The following is a 21768-nucleotide window of genomic DNA, read 5'->3' as shown; positions in this document are numbered from 1 at the left end:
GTGACACAGATTTATTAATCAGAGAGAAGACATCCTCAGAAAGAGAGAGGAATATAAAGTCACACCACTGCTCCTGAAAAAAAACGGTCATACAGCAATAATTTGGAATCCAGCTAGGCTATGATGATTCAAACACAAATAAAACATCACTGAAAAATGTTCTCAATTAAAGAAGTCTTTTTATTGTTTTATTTTCTGATTGCTTGCCTTATTCCCCCAACAGGGGTTTTAGTTTTATTTAAATTGAACCTCATCCATCTTTTTGTCATCTGTATCCTGATCTCAGACAGGCACTTGGAGAAGCTTCCCACTCAACCATATGTGTTGAAGACAGTTCTAGGGAGAGTAACATTCTCTGTCTTCTCCATTTCTTCCTTTTTGCTGTTTATAATAATCATCAGGACATTGATATATAAAATAGCTTTTCTTATACAAACTACTGAGTAATTTAAGAGGCTGAAGGATGGTGGGACTTTGGACTGAGAGATGGGAAGGCATCTTTCCTCCTCTCTGTCATCCTTTTCTACCCTTTTCTCTGCATTTTGAAGATCTACTTGTGAGTGTATAACTTTCTATTTTATAATGAAGTTGAGTTATGTAGATGATGTATTGTGAGATTTGAAAGGTATTGAAGTTCCTGATTCTGACCAACCTGGTTAGGTTCCTAAGCCTTATTGTGGTTAAGACTAGTTTCATTGAGCGATATCCAGCTTCTTCACACTTTGGTGATCAATGTGATGATGAAAAATATCTCTTTCCATCTTTAGTACTCCTAATTCCTTAGAAAATATGGTCCTCCAGAATAAGAGTATTAAATACACTTAAATAAGTAACTATCACACCTGTATGCTAGAATTAGATGCTAATAAGTATAAGAGAGTGTTGCTTTAAAGCAATACAATTTGGAATATGGTCATGCTCTAGACATGCTTGTCTCCCTTCTAACCTACCCTTTCATTATTAGACTGAGTTTTTTGACAGTACTGATTTAGTTAGAATTAACTAGTAGTTAGGAATCTTAATTTGCAACTTCTGCATAAAGAGATTGTATCATTTCAGAAGTTTTTATTAACAGGCTGGAAACTATGTCTTAGTTCTGACATTTCTTCAGATCTTTCTTTCTGCAGCCTTCCAGTGTTCCTTCTGTCCATCCTGATCCTTGGACATGGACTCGTGGGCATTCAGTTATTCTGGTGGAGGAAAAATTGTATGATAAATGAAGTCTTTGTCTTTTGTTGTATAATAGATGCTACCGTTGGCCCATCTTGGCAATGACAAGAAGCACATCACACTAATTAATCCTCAGGCAGTGAATCTTGATGCTTATAAAGAGAAGCTGGAACAAGCAATTAAATCCTATGAAAGGCAAGTCTACTCATCAGAAATTTATCATGTTTAGTATCAGTCTAATTTCAGATTTTTCTTAGGTAGTGGGTATTTGCTCACACATGCTTTGCTCAATACTGGTAATTCTGCACATTGACACACTTTAATCCACCATCAACCTGTAGGAGAAATGTTTCTTTTCTTTAAAAAAAGATGCAGAAGGCAAGGAGATAATAAATAACATGTTGCTTATATTATGTTTGTTCAATGACACAAAAAAAATATTTTTTTTACTTTCTGGGAATAAACCTGAAAGCAGTCTTCCCTGGGGAGGAATCTCCCCTAAACATACAGTAGTAGCCAGACTTTTAACTTACAATTAAGCTCCTAAAGCCATAGACTGACATTTAAATTAGTGGCCTGCTTTTTGCTGCCAGCTGCCTAGCACTTAACTATGGATGCAAGAGTGTAACTGAGGCACCTATAAATACTGACAATTTAAATTTTTTTTTTTTTTTTTGAGAGAGGTATGTGTTGTGTTTATTAATTAAATGTTGGTAAAGGCACATCAGAAGTAAACAGGACAAGGACATTAGATCTCTAAGTTATTTCTTTCCTTGATCTAACTTTGTGCATTTTTTTAAGTAATGCAATTATTTGACTACTAATGTCATTTAGTAACCTTATGAGAGCTTTGACTAGAATTGTTTTAATAAATTAGATATCTTTTCAGTCTGTATTCTAACAACATTTACAGATGTAATTATTTTCTATGACCAAAAAACCCTTGATGACAAGTGTTTAGTCTTTGTTTTTCGATGACTGCCACTGAGACCCTTTAAGTTTTTTTTTCCTCTGTACCTCTATGATCACACCAGTTCTTTTTAAAGCATGTAATAGCTCTCTTTTTCATTCCTATTTCCTATTTCTAAATGTATCCATCTTTTGTGGTAAAAATCAAGAATTATTATTTGCAAATGCTGCTTGCTATGTCTAATATTAATGGAATTAAGTGAAGAAAAATCTATTGGTTTTGTGTGCTCTGTCACTGAGACAATACTGTTATTATCAGGCTGATGAAGAATTTATAGAAATCTGGATTTGTCACTCATTTTGATAAAAGGTTCAAGTGGTGTATTTTTGATGCTGACTTCTGAAAAAATTCAAGTTTTTCATTGCTGTGCCATACCATTGAAAATTTTACATTTATTGACTTCAATTTTGAGGGAAAGAAAAGTGTTTGCTGGTTAAACTCTGATGATCTTCTACTGACAGCATTTTCACAGTCTCCCTAAAACTTTGGTGATTGGCAGTACTGTTTACTTATGTTTACCCATAGAAGTCAATGAATCAGTGTATTTACAATAGTAGGATTAAGTTCCCTACTTCTGTGAAAAAGATGTATAGAAGAGAGATCTGCCCAAAGATCCTTATAATTGACAATGTAAAAAAGTTTTCTCATTGCTTTTCCTCTACATGTGAAACAGCAACCCAGTCAAATTTATTTTGCTGTAAATGCCACAGTACTTTTCCAGTAATTGAATTTGCAAAGGCTGCAGTTCATCTTTGTGAATAGTGATTGGTCACAAATTTATTCTGACATCTGTAGATAATACCATACGTCAGGGCATGCAGGTTTCAAGAACAGAAACAAGCATGACAATATCTTCCCTGTACATAGATTGACCTTAGCATCAGATTAAGAGGGTAAAAAGTGGCAAGGGCAGAGATTTTGTGCTCTGACAAAGAGAATATCCAGTACTGAAGGAGAAGAATGCTGGAAGCCTCAAAATGTGTACGATCTTGTATAGCCAGAGGCTTTTACAAATGAGTTAGTTATGAGTGTGCACATTTAGAAGTACGAAACAGGCAGGGGAGCATGCTGAGACTGCAGATTGTGAATAAACTAAGTAATTTAAATTCTAAAAATGTTGGGGTTTGGTTTCTAGTAGATAAAATAAATCGACAAGAAATTAATATTCAAAATCTGGTGTTAATGAGCTTTTTTTGTACATGCACCAGTAATCTAGCAGGACTGTTAAAAGTAATGGTTACAATCTGAATTTTTCCTAACAATTAATTTGTTCTTGTATTTCCAAAGGAAGTTGGGAAATTTTTCTATAATTACAGCAATTAGGATCATCAGTAGAGGTTTATTTCTATAGTATGAAATCAAGTAATTGAGTGATGGCTTAATTGTTTGAGATGTTAATAGAGAAACCTGTAAGCTAGATGACCTAATAAGAGTTTATAATTTATGTCTAGAAAGCAAAAGCAGAAAGTTTAGTGGTGCTTTTAAAAGATCTCAGAACTGCATTGCTTTGGGATAATCACTTCTGTTTTCCTGTCAGTAGTTTTTCTTCATAGCCAGAGTTTAATGAAGTAGAAAACTGAATGCACAACTGAGGGGTTATCTTAGCAGAAAAAAAAAATTAGCATTGCTCTCCATGTGTCTTCAGGCTACAGTTTTCTGAAACTGTCTAATTGGAGGAACTGTGCTTAGCTTAACTGGCATTTAATCAGTTTTGCTATTTGATTTAGCTTGCTGGTGCTGAAGAGAACTATCCATAGAAAATCCTGGCAGGAAGCAGCAGTGATTGCCATTAATCCTTCTATGACCCTGAAATAGACATGTTGCTACTTGATGGAAGATGCTGTTTTCCCATCTTCTCTTGCAGTTGATAATTTCATAGCTGAATGATAAGGATACAATTTGATGATACAGTGCTCTTGGAATACAAATCAGTGCAGATATCTTAAGAAACTGTGTTTATTTGCTAGTTTTGAGATGATCAGATGCACAAAGAACTGCATTCCCTCAAAAACTGCTTTGCTTTCTTTAATAGGCGCCTAAACCTAGTTATTTGGAGAGCACTATCTCAGGAGGAAAGAGACAAGTAAGCTATCACCTTTTGGTTTTCTAACTTACCTCTGAAAGGCTGGTCATAAATACTTGATCCTTCTTTAGCACTATTTCTGTAACCAACTGGTTTTATTTTCTAATATTTCGTAACTATACCTTACTTTCAAAAATGTGTATGTGATATGGAGTAATATTAAATTCTGGACCTCCTTCTTGCAGTGCTGATTATTATTTTATAGGAAAGGACTTGCATTCCATTTGAATGGTGCTGGTCTGTTCTTAATGTGTCAAGTGGCAGGGCCTTGGGAGGGCAGCATGTCATTGCCTTTGGCATCAAGGTAAATATTCTCTCATCTGGTAAAGAGCACTTCAGTGGCTGGTTTGTAAAGGTATAATAAGCACCTTTACAGCATGTGCTGGAACTGTATATCACACTGGAAGTTTGTACTACTTAAACTAGCTTATTTCTGTATATTGATTTAGAAAACTAGTGATGGTGTAAACAGGACTGACATCAGTGAAGTTAGCGTCTGTTTACTTCAGAGAATAAAGTGAAGATCAATTAATGAAAACTGAATGGGCGTGAAATATTCCTAGGCAGAAACATGGGAATGAAAACTAGAATGCTTTTAAGAAGACTTAAGCTAATGAGCAAAAAATACATAGTTCTATCATCAATAAGGAGAACTAAACCCCCGTTCTGGTGCAGAGAGAAAGTGAAGGTTGTTAAACAGAAGAACAGCATATAATTAAAAAAAAGGAAGTAGACATCTGTTGATAGACAATGAGTTGTAGAGTATAGAAATTAGGGTGGTATCGAAAATATTTTATTGTTGGTAACGTATGGCAAATTATGTATATAAGGAAAAAAAAAAGTCCTAGCAATTGTACAGTCTGTTGCTAGAGGGGCATATTAAAATTGTTAAAATTGGTGCATAGAAATTGAAATATTTGATCTATTTCTCTTCTAAATTTACAATTTGAATGATCACATTCATGTATTATGAAAGGATGACAACATACTTTTAAAATCAGTAATCTGGAAGGAGAGAGTAATAAACAAAGTCTACTCACTTGGTCACAGGAGTCCTGAAATAATTGGTTGAGGAGATTTCTGGTTCACTACTGTGTATTAAAATGTTATCTCAGATGCTAGGGAAATTCAAATTTACTAGAGAAGTGGTAACATTGTGCTTGTGTTCAAAATGGTTGAGAGATCCAACTCAGGAGATAAGTTAGCTTGACATTGGTTATAAATGAATAATGGATTCAGGTAATAGAGAACAAAATCTAGGTAAATAACTATACCAGTCAGGTTAATTTCAATACAAAGCAGTTCCTAGAGGAGTAGAGAGATAAACAGTGACAGAGAGTAGGGCAACGTGGTAGGCATCACCATGGTCGTATGTGCTAGTAAGACAGACACTTAAATACTCTTCCCAGTTCTAGGTTTCACTTTTTAAAATGTTGGCAAAACTGTAGAGAAGAGCCACAAAAGAGCTACTTTTTGAGTACTGAAAAGAAGTATGTAACTTCTAACTGGAGATGTAAAGACTTCTACCTGTTCTGGATTTTGGAGGGTTCAGTTTGTTTGGTTTTTATCAACAACCAAACTGTATCTAATTCACCTTTCGTGAATTAGAAAGTACCTTCAGTGTGTAGCTTAAACCGTCTCTTTAGGCTAGTGGACATTGACATAGTCTGAACCATGGACGGAAGCAAACTCCTTATCACTGAGTAAAATTGAGCATTGCAGGACTGACAGAGAAATAAACAGCGGGAGATTGTCTCTTTCTTATGTGATCAGTCAAGACTGATGTGGCAAATCAGGACTTAGTAGGTGTCTGGTGCCATTTTAGATTGTCTAGATGCTTACCACTTCACCCTAGCTGCTGCTCCAGAAGGGCCAGGGATTTCTGTAATTTCTCAGTCGTATCTGCAAGTGCTTTATTGATGCCTCACATATTCTAGGGCATCTAAAATGGCACCAGATATCTATGCTCAGCCACTTGAATTGCTCTGTGGTCTTGCTATGAGATATGGTTAAGGCAGATGTGATTGTTTGACTAAACACAACAGTAGCTGGATGAAACGCAAGAACTTGTGGCATACAGAAGATAGATTGGATGAATCTGATGGTTTATTCTGCCTTTATGCTTTGTGATTCTATTCGTAAAGTACTGCTGAAATTAAAATTTTTCCTACTTGTGATTACTAATTTTTTAAAAATATTTTTTTTAAGATTTAAAGAGGATGGGCCAGTTCAATATATGCAACATAAAGAGGCTTTGCTGGAGGCTTTAGAAAATTTGGGATGGCCGATTTCCTATGAAGATGTAATATTGTTAGAAGACGAGATACTGGCAGCATTAACATATATACAACAAGCCTCTGATCTTCAGGAAGCTGTCAAAAAGGAAACTGAGAAAAGCTCAGAATCACACAGTAGCAACAATAAAAAGGTAATAGATTGGAAGGGATTTTTTCCCCCCAGATATTCCTCTTCAGTATGTGCTTCTGCAATAATTTTGTTCTATGGTTATAGCTGATAAAGTAGGCATTTAGCTTGATGCTATACAGATGGATAGAGGAAGGAAGGTAGTTAAAAAGAAAGCAAGCTTTCAAGGACTTTTTTGAAGTACTGGGGAAGCCAAAGTTCTGAAGCTGAGAGCGCCACAGAAATTGAGCCTCTTAGAAACAAATCTGAGCAAAGTATCTTTATCTCCTCTGCAATGACAGCAGAGATACATATGAAAGAAGAGAAAGAAGAGATATATTAAAGGCAATTCTGATATAAGATTTGCGGTTGGGTTAATATCTGATAAACAGGACTAAAAGATCTTGTAATGTTGGAGTAATTCACTGTAATCTTCCACGGTATCTTTCTTGTAAGAGAAAAGATGGAGAGAAGAGGTGGGATTCAGCTTCATATTCGGACACTAAAATTTAGTTGTCCATAAAATGTAGGCATACATGAACTGGTGGCTAATCTCACAGTGTTGTGAACGGAATCAGTGGCATCTGGAGCTCATCCTGAAGCGGACACCTACTTTTGGCGAGCTGGAGTGTTCTCTCCACTCCATTAATACGTTAGCAGAAAGTAGTCTAGCTACTCTGATACTGTGATTGAAGTTTGTGATCTTTGATCGATATATGTATGTGTCTCCCAAATGAACCTCTGATTTTACTTGGAATGCTATTGAGAGATTTAATGAAATACATGAAGCAACAAGTATAAAAATAAGGCTAGTAAGTTATTTTAGGCTGCCCTATTGGAAAAGAGAATATACTTTTTCATTTTAACTTTTTCTGAGGTGATATATATGGTCAGAAAACATATCTTAGGCTACAATGTTGTATTTTCCTATTATTATTTTCACTCTTTCAGAACATTCTTGAAAATGAATTGATTCTACCTTAATGGTTTTACCTTCAAGATATGAGTATGAATTCTCAGGGAAATGAAGAACAGACTTTTAGGTTTTTAAAAGTGATGTAATCTTCCCCACTGGAAAGATTTCTGTATACACTATTGATGCTTTAAAATTCAAAGTACTTACCTCTGAAAAAAAACAAACCAATTCTCTTACTCGGTTTCAAGTTTTTTCATCTAAAAGCTTCATCAAACAGTGCTTCACTGGGAGTGCTGCTGCCTCTGCAGAACTGCTGTCTAGGTAGAGTAATACTATGACAATATTAAAATAAGCTGTCTAGGAAATTAATAAGAAAGAAAATATTTTCTCAGACCTCTAAGTTCTAATAGAGGATAAGTAAAAACAAACAGAGAATTAATCATAAATCTCATATATTAATATATTCCTTTTCTTCTTCATTGTTTTAAATCATTGCGTGAGGGAAACTAATCTCTGACTGAACTTGCAGTCTGGTTGGCCTAGTTGCAATGATTGCTGAGGAAAGTCCTATGCTTTGTATTATGTAGGAAGTACAATCAAATGGTCATAATAGTTCTTTTTTGCCCTGATGTATGCATGTATACATATATAAATATGTGCGTGTGTATAAATATATACACACACATACATACATCAATTTGAAGAGGTAAGCAAAGTGAAACTCAAATGAGCACAGTACAAACCTATATTGTGAGTTCTCAGCAACAAATGGAAATGTACAGTTGGAATTTACAACTGCAAATTATGCCAAGTATCCATATTCTCTGCTTACCAGAGTATACCAAAAATCTTTTGTTTTATTTGACATTCCTTGACTGAGATATACCTCTCTTTTCATCGAGATCAACAATAGTTTTCATGATGAGCTGTACTATGACATAATTTATAAAAAATTATTTGTGTTAAATTGAATAGAATATATTGTGATAGCACAGGCCATGTATGAAAATAAGTGATTATGGAAAGGATCACATTCAGTTTTCTGTGGTTTTTGAGAATATTTTTCCATTAAGACTGTACATTTGAAAACACTTTAATGTCTTTGAAAAACAGATGGTCTTGATTAATTTTACATTAGTCTGAAAATATTCCATTGCTAATACAGCTATTTTGATTATTGATTTACCTCTGCCATATAATGTCCCAATACAAGAGCACCAGAAACATGTTCATGTTTCATTTGTTGACTGTAATTTTACTGTTGCCTTGAAACAACCAATGTGTGCTCTCAGACATGATGTGATTAACATTGTGCAATCACTTATCCTGAGTCAACCTGCTTTAGGAGCCTAATCAGAACACCATCTTCAGTAATTGCTAATCTGCAACTGAAAGGCTTTAAGAGTGAGAGGCAGAAATGCAGATGTAATTAGAGTTCTGTTTATGTGGTGGAAAAAACAGTGAAAAAAACCAGAAAAAAAGCTGGGGAGCCTTTTAAAAATGCTGTCGGAGGTTTTTCCAACTGTGATGTCTGTCTACAAGGTGGGTATAAAAAAATAAACTGCCAGCTGAAATACATTACAGCAAGGAAATAGCTGATATGGCACTGAATGAAAATTGTCGTTGCAAGATGGTAGAAAAATCACAATTATTCTGGAGGTGTACTCAACAAAGCAGACTTTTAAATTTCCTGCTAATTTTTTTCACTAAATTAAAAATAAAACTCCTTAGTTTTTAGCTTTTAAGGGTTCCTAATTACCTTCACAACTTCTTAGAAGAATTAGTAATCCTTTTTGGATGTCCTTGCTATGAGAGCTTTCTATTTAAGCCTACAACTGAATTAATGGTCTGGTTATGCTCCCTCTGTGCTCTGACCTTCTCTGGGTGTTCAGGCTGCTATGCTTGCACGTATCTGTGAAAAGTGGGGTATGCCACTGCCTTATTGGAGGAGGATGAAGTAGACATCCATCTGCACAGGGCCGTGAGGTGACTGAAGACGTCTAGTGATGCAAGAAGTAAATGCTTTGGGAAATGAGCAAACACATTTAGTTATTATCAGGCAAAATATAAAACACTGAATGGTGATGATTACCTAATTGGAGGGCTAATCATAGACTGTATTTTACTCAGTTTACTCAGTTCCTTTTGCTGTACAGATTAAAGCATGGGTTGACAAAAATCTTCCTCTTCAGGCTGGCACTCAGCTTTCATTTAAAGATATTAAAAATGAGGAGCGTATCATTTTGGTTTTTTTTCTAATAAGTAACTGCTTTGACTTAAAATATTGTATCTGTTTTCTATTTTGAACTTGCCAGGCATAAGAGTCAGCCATCATTTCTTATGTTTTTTTCTTACTGAATTATAAAGCTGTTTAGAACATGATGTCACCTAGTAAAAGGAATTATTCAGGGTCCCCTACCCACTTCTCATTAGACAACCTCAGGTCTACTGGGGTTGCGGCGTTACTATGTTCCAAGCATGATAGCTTCCTGGACAGTTTGGTGCATTCCGTTAATGGCCATAACATTTTCATGTAAAGTATTTCTTTCCCCAGTGTTATAATCTGGCCTTTGAGAGTGATGGAGAACATTTTATCTCATACTAAATATTTATGTTTCTGCATATGAATGGACTTCAGATTCTGCAGAGAAATAAAGCTGCATTCATTGCTAAGGATTAACTCTCATTAAGAATATACTTTTAAAAGTACTGTGTTTCCCTTAGGATGAGCTCGAAAGTGCAAGGCTTACACTTGTCTGTGACCCTGCTGAATGGTCACCATGTGATTAAAAATAACTTAAGATGGTTAATAAGCATAATGTTTTGTAAAGCATGTTTATTTGGGTGGAAAGGGACCTCTAGTGGCTCATGGAGTCTCTTGTTTCTGAAAAATGTATTTCATATACAATCGATTTAATTATTCCTAATGAAATATTTATAGCTGATACTTGATTCTTTACAAGAACAGAAATTCTGAGTCTCCCTTGGCAGTTTCTTCTATTTCTTGGTGTCCTACTTCTTACACTCCTCATTCTTCCTCACTGTTTAAGGATCACTAATTGCTGTCTATTGATACCTTTTTTTGCATTCATATGTTTCCTAAACAGCTTGGCAAAACCCTGCCTGTGTTCTTGTGTCTCTTTAGCGAGACAAGGGAAAACAAGCATCCCAAATAGCGCAACAACAGAAAAGTTGTAACTACCTAGAAATGTTTGGTCAAATTTTCCATTGTCATCAGTGAAGTAATCTGCTGGACGGACAGTGTGTAGCTACAAAAAGTTAGGCGCTCATAAAAATCGACTGTGGTCTACACAGAATGGGCTTGTTGCCACTGACAGCCTGGGAAAAGTAGTGGTTGCTTGGCTCTGGAGGTGTCAGGATTGTGAAAAGCCAAAGTTAGAGCCAAGATACATGGAGATCTGTGGATAGTCTTCCAATCTATTCTCACTTACAGTAGGAAAGTGCAAAAACTAATCTCTTTGAAAGGGAATTTTAAAATGCAGCAGGTCTTGGCAGGGGGAAACAAAGTCTTCTTCACCTCATGTGGTTTAATGCATTGCCTTCAACAGAAGCAGAGCTAAACAGGGTGAAAATCCCTGAGAATCAAACGGGGCTCTTTTGTAATAAAAATACTGGAGAATGATATGCCAGAAATGGGCACTCTGACAGTGTCTGGGTCAATTGTGCTGAACACCTAAAGGCTGTGTGAGAGGACGGAGAGGTGGATTTGAATTTAGACAGTATTTCTGAGCCACCTGAATTCTGCAGGACTCGGCGTCCTCATTGTGGATGCCTGCGCAGTCTTTAGTATTTGGATTAATGCGGAGTGCTGGAAGTTGCCCAAGTTATTAGTCAAGCATTACAAATTAGTTGATAATAAATATTCAGCAGCAGCTGTCCCTTTGGAGCCTGAGGAATTAAGTAAATGGTTTACCCAAATACCTTTTTGTGTCTGTGGAGCTGTGAGTCTTTGCACTCAAATCAGCCTTTGTTAGGTTCTGCTTCAAGCAGTCAGTTAAGTGCTGTGAAGAGCCTCGGGTTTAGACTGAGTCTGAAAAACAGAAGTGTTGGTATAATTTATATTCTATAGGGGTAAAGAATAAACTAGAAAAAACCACGTATCTCCCATTTAAAATATCTCTTTGCTTTTTTGTGTGTGTTTTGCTTATTTTTAGGACTTTTTTTGAGGGTTTTTTAATGATTTTTGAGGGGGAGATTGGAAAAAGAGTTTGTGATAATTATAGTGAAACTGCGAACGAACAATTTAGTCCAAGTTATTCCCATCTTTTCCATCTTTATTGCCTGTTAGGGAAAATAGAGTATCAAAATCAAATATATCTTTTTAGGAAGAAAAATGTTGTCAGATGAGCAAGCAGGTCATACACACCCTAGCAAGCAGGGGATTTTAGGAGTCTGTGAGTTATGGTTGTTTTTCAGAACAAGGTGTAGATGTGTGGAAAAGTTTGACATTTCAAGCTGTGGTTTTTTGTGATTCAAAGGAACTGTATAAGAGATGGATGCTTGCAAATTGTTTACAAGGTAGGCTAATAAATATGTGTTTTAAAAATTAATGGGGAAACAATGATTTATTTAACTTTGCATGCTTATAATTTATATTTAGAAGCATTATTGTGAGCAGTATGGAGAAAATAATAGACTTTCTCAAGAATTAATTTGCTATTGTTTTAGTAAATATAAATTACATTGTTATTCTAGAGGATTATTAAAAAGTACTTATAAAAATACTGGGATTACAGACTTTTTAATATTAGAAAGAAAATGTTTTTATATCATCGGTTTTCTTAATTTTCTCAGAAAAGCAAAATATAAAGTGTTCTTTCACATTCTGACATATACATATAATACTCTTATCCTCTCAAAACTTCCTGTAAGAGAGATGCCCTGAATGAGGAGAAATTCTTCCTTCTAGAAAAAAAGGGATTCAGGAACATGATTTACTTTAAAGGCAAATAACACCGAGGCTCCATAAAATGTTAATGTGAGATATAAAAGGCTTTAAGGTAAAAGAATGTGGTGACTGTCAAGTCAAGTACGCAGAAGCTTGGAAAGCCCAACAGTATATTTTCACATAGAGCCACTTGTGATTTGTGAGTCTTTAACTATTTTTCACATCCTGTGTTTCCCACAGCCCCCTGCCTCAGTTGTTGTGTGAGATCCATCGTGCTTTTTGCATTCTTCATTCAGTTACTACTAATTGCAGTCACTGACTTCAACTAGGAGTAGAGTCAGTCCACAGCCAGCCAGCCCCATTGGTATTTCTATTCTCAGACTTATTTATGAGCAATTCAACAGCAAGCTCTGGTGTTCTTTGTGGCTGTGGTACATTACAGGAGCTGTAGTCTGGGGAGTTGCCCCCCAAAGAGGAGAATTAGTGTATGAAGAACCCAAACTTCAGGGCAGAATGATGGACAGTGGCAGCTCTGGAAAATGTGGTTTAATATTTTGCTAAACTGGAATGTTTTAAAACTGCTGAAAAATTGAATTTTGAATTTATAGTTTGTAAATAAACATTTTTTCCAGACACTTCAAGATTTTCTAAAAAAGTTTTGATTCTGTATTTGATTTTTTTAATCAGTCATTCCATACAGTGAGGTACTTTTAATGAAAATAAGATTATTGTGAAGACCCACCTATCTGGACAAAATGGACATGTAGAGCACCTTCACTTATTCTGCAAAATCAGTTGATTTTTCCGTACCTCATTCTTGAATATGAATTGTACAACTTTGTAAAATTTTTTCTAGGAAAATGGCAGCCAGAACCATAATTCATCAAGGTAAATTTCTGCCTGAACACTTGAAAATATAGGTATTGTTATGATGATGTAAAACAGGATTTTATAGTGAAAACTCTTAGATGATCTTATCCATGAGTACTTCCTGTAACATAGCTTCCTCTGTTTATAACTATTCTGAATGTTTACAATAATTCCAGTTTACTGTGAATTATCTGCAGAGGTCATAACATTACATTGCCTAAATTTTTAATTAATTCCAAAGGATAGATTGAGGCTGACTGGCTTAGTTGTGAAATAATAATTGTGTCAAATTACAGAGACTTGAAGAAGAAACTGTGAAGTCAAAGTCTAAAGAAAGACCAAAAGGCCAAGTATTTGTGCCTCACAAAAGCCAAAAGGTGATTGCAAGATCAGATGTCACAGGATTTTATTATCCAGGTATATATTTTTGTCCACATTTAAAATATTTTTTAGAGTTTATTAATACTGATAATATATTAGTTTTGGTCATAATTAGCTACTTCTGCCTTAACTGGATTTAATATTACATGTGCATATTCATGAAAAATGAATGTATATCTTGTGTGTGCACATATATACATTTATAAAAAGACATACATTTTGTAAGGTTAAAAAACAATGCTGATGTGCTTCAGATACATTTATATAAGAAGAGTATGGAAGGAAATCCTTTTAAGTAACTGAGTATCTGAGAGTATCAACCTGTCCCTCTTTGATGTCTCCCTTGAATGTTTCTGTTGAGCGTTTGGCAAAGGCCGAGCTTTTGTGTGTGTTCAAAGAATTCATTAAATGCTTCTGCCTTTTTGTTGAGTTTTGAGCCAGAATGGTTAGTAGGTAAAATTGTGTTCTGTTGTTTCATTTAAAAAATGTGTGTTTATTTTTGTGTTACCTTTACTTGTTTGGTTTTTTAATTAACTGTGGTAATAGTTTATGTGGTAATATGTCGTAATAGTTTATTATGTCAACAATCATCCACCTGATCAGCTTACAGATTTCAGATCCGGGCTTGAAAATTATTCTTCGTTTTATTTTTATGACATTATTAAGAATGGTTACTAAGACTGTATTTTTGTCAGGTACGAATTTCTCTGTTGCCCTAGCACAGCTTACCCTAACTAAATGAAATGAAGAATATGTTTGACCTCAGTGATGTGTGGCAGCCTATAGGATTTTTAAAGAAAATTTCCGCAAGGGGTAAAAGAAAAATAATTTGAATATTTTATTATGTTGGGTTTTTAGGAACTGTGATAAAGAATATCAGTTCTACCTCTGCACTTGTGGACTTCAACAATGGGGAGACCTGGATTGTACCTGTGAAGTTCGCTATACCTGTGGGAGGTGCTATGCCATGCCCATATCTGCAGGTGAAAAATCGTATTTTTTTATAACAGCAAATATGCATTTTTTTATTTTGTTTTGTTCATTTGGTCACACATAGAAAAAAGGATGGATGATTTTTTAATCTTTTAAATACATCTATTTATTTTAAAGGAGAGTTTTTAGTGATAGTAATATGCTATTTTCAACATGATATTTTTCATTTGTTTGGAGCTTGTTTTTATTGTAATCCTATTCCTTTGTTTATTAGAATTCTATATTATTTTCTTTATAAAACATGAATATTTAGCCATCTATAGAAGAAAGGTGAGCTATTTACCAGCAGAATGATTGTTTCCTATAACATAGATTGTGAATCAAGGAGAGCTTTTTATACGCAATGTGATGTACAGCAGGTCATAACCATTTGTTTTTCACAGTATATTTTAAATCTAGAAGATAACCTTATACTAAGGCAAATAACAGTAATGAAAAAAAAATTCTTATTCCAGTTCTGTTTTTATTTAAAATTTATCAGCTGACTGTCTGTAATCACAGTTGTTTTTTCAGGTGATTCGTATTTTACACATGAGAGTGATGATGGATACAGAAAGGATACAGAATGGATACAGCTGTTTTGAATACAAAAAGCATTTTTATAACTGTTCTTTTACACTTAAAACTAGAGACATGCCTTTTTTTCCCTTTGAGATGAAGGCAAATCCTGATCAGGTAGTTCCTGATATTCTGTAAGGGGACCATCCAAATCTAGAGAAGATCTGCAGAATTTGATAGAAAATTGTGACTTCTGTGTTCATTTTTAATATGATTTTGTTAGTCAGATGCCAGTTAAATATGGAATTCTCTAAAATTCCCAAGGTTGGTTTAAAAGCTTACTAAAAACATAAGTTTGCATGAAGTTCAAGGGGCTGAAGAGTTGTAAGGGTTTCCTCATTCTGTTCAACTTGCTAGTTGAGCCCTGGTACATTTAGTAGGGCTCTGTCCATTATTTTTGCTTTGTGTTCTCTTCCTGATTCAGTGGAAATTGTGAGTTACTGGTACATGCAAAGACCAAGTTCTTCTTCTCTTTTAAAGATCCATATTAAAGCATGGGAACATTTTAGAATGACAATTCATGTAAAAATACCTTAATATTTACCTTTTATGTCTTGTAAAACTTGCAAGTTACACTGTTCTTGCAAACTGATGCTTTCCTGGCGTGCAGGTTGGAGACTATGTGTTTGCCCGAACTGGGATACAGATGGGAAATGAATATTATGCACCTGCCATTGTCATAGCAACACCAAAGAGGGAGGAAACAGGTGATAAACTCTACACAGTTCTGATGTTCAACAACAGGAAAGTAAGTAAACCTGGAAGATGATACCAATTCGGCAATGGTATTACCATTGTTCTGTTTCTGATGAGGCAAATAGAATTTTCCAGGCTAATGAGCTCACTGTCCCAATCCCTGACTCCAGCTAACCAAAGTAAATCAGATTTCAGGGCTCAATGAAGAGATCATATAATAGACATGAACCAAGAAATCCTGTAGGTTAATTTATTCTTAAATCATACTCTGTTCTTTCCTCTTTAATCCATTTGGTGGCTTTCACAAGCTCCATACTGCTAAAAAGAGAAACAAAGGGGGTTTTGTCACAGTCAGTATAGTCTTCAGTTCATTTCATTATGTTTGTTTGTTTGTAAGCCATTATGATAATTTTACTGCATTTTTCATAGTGCATGTTAAGAAAATGTACTTTGTACTTGAAACTTTTATCTTCATTATTTAGAGGCTGATTACAGTTGCATTAAAACAGTTGGCCTTTTATACATATGTATCTTCATTGTTTCTGAGATTTAGATTTAAATTAGATGAATGTTGATTGTATTATTGCAGGAACACTGTGCAAGAAGGGGGCTTATTAAAATCAGCCAAACAAAGTATGCCTTTTCCTGTCTGTACATAAGAATGGTGCAGATGGATTATTTGACGTGAGTATGCTTGAACCTAAAAATATAAAAGTTATTTTATGTGAATCCTAAATGTTGCACTTAAGGGTTCAACTATGCTGTCAGATTTCCATATGTAGTACTCTAACTACAGTTGTTGTGAACTGGCTTGCTCTACACATGCAACCAAGTGATTTGACCCACAGGCGTGTCAATCAGAAGAGCATTAACTGTCTGCCCTACCATTTTATTATCTGGCAATTTATTGCCCTATTTTCAGTTTGGAAACATTGGTGGGATGTGATGGTTTGAAGCTTAGCCCCAGGAAGCTGTTAGAAGATTGCTGAAAGGTGAGATGGTGTTCCTATTTGTTGTAGACCTTATTTTTCTTTTAAGATATTTATTGTGATATAAAGCTATGCATTAGATTGCAAGTTGTTTCGAAGATACTGAATCTTCTACTGGGCTTAAATCTGGGGAATGATGGAGAGAGAGCATCTAAGGTGAATATGAGCCCATACTTAAGTTCTGCAAAACTTACGTACAGCAGGGGTAATATCTTTCTGGTGTGAAGTATGTGCTGAACGTGCAGTGGTTCAAAGTGATTGTGGATTACTTTTTCATCTTGTATTAAGGTCTAGTTTAATCCATTTGAAATAGCATTGGATTGTGATAACCTTCAGAGCACCAACAATCTCTGACAGTAAGCAACAACAGACCTTAGGAAGTAGAATAAGATCAGAACTATCATCTAGGGATATTTCTCCAGAATACATTCCCAACCTCCAGCAATTTGTGATTTAAAGATTTCCTGAAGCAGAATTGGAATCTCTGTATTAACAGCCTTGATGGATTTTTCTTCCACGAATTTTTGTGGTTACTTTTTTGAACCCACGTAAACCTTTATAATCCATAGCCTCTTCCCAGAAGGAGCTGCGCAGTTTCACTTTTTGTGTGAGAAAACATATACTTTTGTTTTCAATCTTCCATCTGCCTTGACATCCCACAGGGATTCTAGACTGAAGGGTTTCCTCTTCCATGTATGTGAATGTAGTATGGGCACTGCTGCCAAAGAATTGTATAATCTCCGTCATGGGAGATTTCTTCCCAAGAGGTTGCATGAACAGGACAAATCCCACCTTTAAAGACAATTTTAGAAGTTCTTCATTTTTATGGAAATGTTCTAATATGATGATCAGTGTTAAAGATTACATCTAAAAATGATGGATGAGGGTACCAGTCGTGGGCTGATCTATGGATTCCCTGAGAATGATGGAACAAAAAAGCAACACTGATTCAAGCCCTGGTTCCCACACATTTTCTAGTAGTGATTCCAGCGCAGTTTGAAACTTCCTCTTCTGCCAGCTTACAGCCACAGCACATGAACAAATTAATACCTCCACTTTACTGAGCAGAATTCCAAATCTGGAAATATATCAATGCCTTTTTCCAGGCCAGATCACCTACATGATGGTAGCCTCTTTTCACCAAAAAGTAAACCTGAAGATCACGGTTTCCTACTTAATGCACACAACCAGTTGAAAAGAGGCAGGTATATAATTGAGCTGAGTTCCAGCAAAATCAGTGGAAGTCTTTCCCTTCCACTGAGTTGGGTTATATTCTAAGTGAGGTACCTTATTAAGAAAAGATGTGCCTAAATGCATAAGCAATGAGTGGCTTCCATTCTACATGCTTTGCTTCATGACTGATTGCTTTAATATCAAATGTAATGTTCAGTCTCCAAACAGACTTTATTGGCAAGCTGACTTGCCGTTTTTATGTACGAATGATGAGAAAATTGAGTTATTCACTGGCAGACAGAGGAATTCTTTGGAGAACTGGCTGAAATGAATGCACTACATTTTTGCAAATGAGAAGTAAATGTACTCATTAGGTCTAAATTTTAGATGAAGTTATATCAAATCTGGCAGATCTCTGGGTAAAATACTATGTGAAACTGCATATTCAAGTCATATTAATTGTGAATTTCTATATAGTGTTTCTAGCTAGTAAACACTGATTTGGTTGTAAATGCACTGGCCAGTTTGTATAGCAGATGATTGAAATTAAATTAATGAAATCTAAATAAAATATTCCAAACAATATTGTTGCCACAGCACAAAATAATGGACTCTCAGTTAAGGCATTCATTTTATCCCCTTTAGACCAAGCTAAAACAGTTTCTAGCATGGCCTGGAATAGAGCATAAATTTTGCAAGCATAATGATTGAGCACACCAATGTCTTACAGTTGTTTTAAGGTCTGAAGTTTTCACTACATCATTTCTGTTTTTTCTTGCAGCAGTTGTAGATTTTAGAAACAAACCACCATATTTGAAATGACAATGTTTTTACTGCAAAATGTCTCTATTTTTGAGGATAGCACTATTCAAATTGTCCTCAAATTACCCCCATTAAAGGAACATGAGAAGTGCCTCCAAACGGTATTATTTCAAATGCTATTACTTACATCTGATTGCTACTGTTTTAAAGACACCAAGGCCCAGATACACAAAGGGACATCATGGGACTCAGAGCAGTAACACTTGAGCATTTGGCAGTTCTGAGAGTGGAATTTAGGTACTTTGGCTCCATGGGTGTACATTGAATGTCTAGATTTATAGCGCAGAGTGCAGTGAAATGTGTAAAGCAGCTAATAAGAAATGAGAAGACAGCTGAGCATCTGAAACTGAGATTCTCTTAACGTAGATACCCACTTACAGCCCTGAACTAGACATATTTGAACCTTTGGGATTCCCAGGGTCCTCTGTTGGCATTGGATATACTACATAAATAGTAATTTTTAGCATATAGGCCACATAGACCTAACCCCCAGGTACCCAGGTGAAGTGCATTGGTGTGCCGATAAAAACCTTGTTGATACTACTGATCCACAGTATTCCACAAATTGATGCCAGAATCATAGCACCTTCTTTTGCACATTCCCAACTTTATCATCTACTGCAATATATTTCTCTCCATCTTTTTCCACATTATCTATCATATCTGGTTCTGCTGAATTTTTAGTCTCTTTTCCAAGGATTAACAGCAGAAGCCTGGTACTATATAGCTTTTACAGTTAAGAGTCTTTTAAGTTTCCTATTTCTTGGATCTGTAACTCTCTACAGTAAATCGCTTTATAAGATTTGAGTAGACAGTCACTGACAATGCACTTACTAATTCAGAATGTTCATCTTTTGCTTGTAATGTTCTCAGCTAGGTTTTGCGTTCCCTGTAAAGCCACATACTTGTAAAGTGAAATCTCATTCCTTTCTTGCTGCTTAACATGTCACTTTAGTATCATATAGACATACATAATGTCCTCTTCTGGGCATTGACTACATTAACTCAGTGGCTGCATCATAAAAAGCTTGTACTGGCCATGATTTTACTTTATATTTGTTTCTTTGTGTAACCGTCATGCCCTGTTGAATGATTGTTTTCCTTTTATGAGGAGGTGTACATTCAAAGCCATTAAACAAATGTGTTTCGTTAGTTACACATTAATCAGTTACTAATATGAGCAGTGCTATGGCAGTGCTCCAGCCCAGATTGAATTGGAGTTTCCATTAGAGCCCCTACCTTTTAGAGGGCATGGAAGTGTGCTTCCCGTTGAAACTTATTATTTCTTATATTCTAAAATAGGTACCTACCTCCCATGTCATACTTATCAGAGGGGAACAGTGCAGCATATTGCTTATGGGTGTGCACAGATCTAATGAGAACATGCTGACATTGTTGATAGAAACAAACAAAGTAGAAGCATAATTGAATCAGAAAGGAAACAAAAAGTTTGAATGGAATACGATGTTAGAAGCTCAAAAAGACACAATCCTTGTGTGCTAAGTCCTGTTAGAAGTAAGGGAAAAAAAGTAAAAGGGATAGCCCAGGATCCCCTGTTGACAAGGAGTCCACAGTGCACATAGATGTGTTACAATAGCTTGGCTAACGCTTCAGCTCTGGGTTCTTTGGGATTGTCTTTTGATGTTTATGTGGTGTGTACTAGAGGTCATGCTTAATTCACTAACCTTTAGAGGTACTAATATAGCTCTCGTCATTTTAATATCAGATGCTAGCATCTGTTTGGGGTGTTTTCCTGCCATCACAGTGGAAAGAAATAATTATGGCAGAACACAGCACTTTGCAAATGTAACTAAAAATTCCATATGCAAAGTAAGACACTACGTGCTCTGGACCCACATCATAAAAGACAACTATTGTCTAAATCCTTTTTGGAGTCATAAGAGAGAGACAGAATTAGGGGCCAGAGCCCTGTTTTAGGCTATTCTTTACTTGTTTTATAAATAAATGGGAAACTGAATTGTAAGATGTTTATAGCCCTGTCAAATGGTCAAGAGTGTGATGAGTCCTTCTCTTGTCAGTACTGTGAGATGTGGGAAAAGGTGAAATCTATGTAATGTAAAAAAGGATTTTAAATAGTGTATGATACATGTGCTTTTAGCTTAGTGAATTTCCTTGTCTGATTTTCTAGCCTGGACAGAGAGACCAGAAAGCCCTATCCTCACTCATCTGTGGAAGATGAAGAAGGAGAAGAAGCAAAGAAAAGTATTGTGAAAGAAAATACGGGGAAAAAGAAAAAGAAGAGGAGAGCAGAAGACAAAAGACATCCCAGGGAGAGGATGTTGGACTCTGATGATCTTTTGTTTGTCTCTAGAAGGGAAGTAAAACAGACAGGAAGAAATTCACTGCCTAGCAATGAAGAAGAATTTGAAGGTAAGGAAGTAGCTCTGGAAAATTATAAATATTAGGAGTTAAACACATCTGATGGGCCTTCAGTTAATCCCCACACAAGGAACCAGGTTTTTGCATTTCTGGGTGTTAGACCAGCCTGCTTTCCCATGTCCTATGTGACAAGGTTCTTTCACCTCCTTTGGAAACCATTCTTCACACTGATCATTCTCAGCATGTGTTTCCACAGCAAAGGGAAGAACCGAATAAAGCATGTTCCAGCATACGCTACCTTAATTTCCCTAACATTTGTAGTAGCAGTGAAGATGCAATAACACCAACCTTAGTACCTGCTAGTAAGCAGAGTATATATTCCAGTCCCTTTACTGCTTGTTACTTGTTAGATTAAAGGTATGTCTATATTGCAGGCATTAAATTATTGCATATGGAGCTCAATGCTTTAGAGGTTAAATTGCTTTTAGTGTTTGA

The 21768-nt window shown here is 35.7% G+C and overlaps 1 protein-coding gene across 1 annotated transcript in view; it reads left to right on the top strand.

Annotated features, from left to right (window-relative positions):
- Window positions 1–21397, top strand: part of VWA3B (von Willebrand factor A domain containing 3B) — a 67301-nt gene extending 45904 nt beyond the window's left edge. The window contains exons 20-27 of the mRNA XM_075491926.1: window positions 1247–1365; window positions 4173–4223; window positions 6432–6651; window positions 13618–13738; window positions 14561–14685; window positions 15864–16001; window positions 16539–16633; window positions 21083–21397. Coding sequence (XP_075348041.1) covers window positions 1247–1365; window positions 4173–4223; window positions 6432–6651; window positions 13618–13738; window positions 14561–14685; window positions 15864–16001; window positions 16539–16633; window positions 21083–21359 — 1146 coding nt within the window. The 3' untranslated portion in view covers window positions 21360–21397. The remainder of the gene's footprint in view (window positions 1–1246; window positions 1366–4172; window positions 4224–6431; window positions 6652–13617; window positions 13739–14560; window positions 14686–15863; window positions 16002–16538; window positions 16634–21082) is intronic.
- Window positions 21398–21768: the final 371 nt, after the last annotated feature.

This window comes from Mycteria americana, chromosome 1 (genome assembly GCF_035582795.1).
Source record: "Mycteria americana isolate JAX WOST 10 ecotype Jacksonville Zoo and Gardens chromosome 1, USCA_MyAme_1.0, whole genome shotgun sequence".
Taxonomy (NCBI): Eukaryota; Metazoa; Chordata; class Aves; order Ciconiiformes; family Ciconiidae; genus Mycteria; species Mycteria americana.
Note: the sequence above shows the minus strand (reverse complement) of the source record. Positions and strands in the feature narration are given on the sequence as shown.